Here is a 374-nt window from a genome sequence, read left to right as displayed (position 1 = left end):
CCCTCCGCCTCTGCCCACCGGCCCTGGTTCCAGTACATCGAGGCGAGGTTCGCCATGCTCCTCAGCGTGGAGGGATGCTCCTCGCCGAGCACCCGCTTGCTCGTCTCCATCACCGCAACCTCCAGCCCCTCTGCCTCTGTCCACCGGCCCTGCGTCGAGTACGTGGTGGCGAGGTTCGCCATCCACGTCAGCGTGGAGGGATGCTCCTCGCCAAGCAACCGCTTGCTCGTCTCCATCACCGCAACCTCCAGCCCCTCTGCCTCTGTCCACCGGCCCTGCGTCGAGTACGTGGTGGCGAGGTTCGCCATCCACGTCAGCGTGGAGGGATGCTCCTCGCCAAGCAACCGCTTGCTCGTCTCCACCACCGCAACCTC

At 66.6% G+C, this 374-nt stretch overlaps 1 protein-coding gene across 1 annotated transcript in view; it reads right to left on the bottom strand.

Annotated features, from left to right (window-relative positions):
- Positions 1–374, bottom strand: part of STEHIDRAFT_135692 (kinesin light chain) — a gene marked incomplete at both ends in the record, with an annotated part of 4,007 nt that overhangs the window by 2,710 nt on the left and 923 nt on the right. The window contains one exon of the mRNA XM_007311272.1: positions 19–371. Coding sequence (XP_007311334.1) covers positions 19–371 — 353 coding nt within the window. The remainder of the gene's footprint in view (positions 1–18; positions 372–374) is intronic.

This window comes from Stereum hirsutum, assembly GCF_000264905.1.
Source record: "Stereum hirsutum FP-91666 SS1 unplaced genomic scaffold STEHIscaffold_25, whole genome shotgun sequence".
NCBI classification, from domain to species: domain Eukaryota; kingdom Fungi; phylum Basidiomycota; class Agaricomycetes; order Russulales; family Stereaceae; genus Stereum; species Stereum hirsutum.
This window is presented reverse-complemented; position numbering and strand designations above follow the sequence as displayed.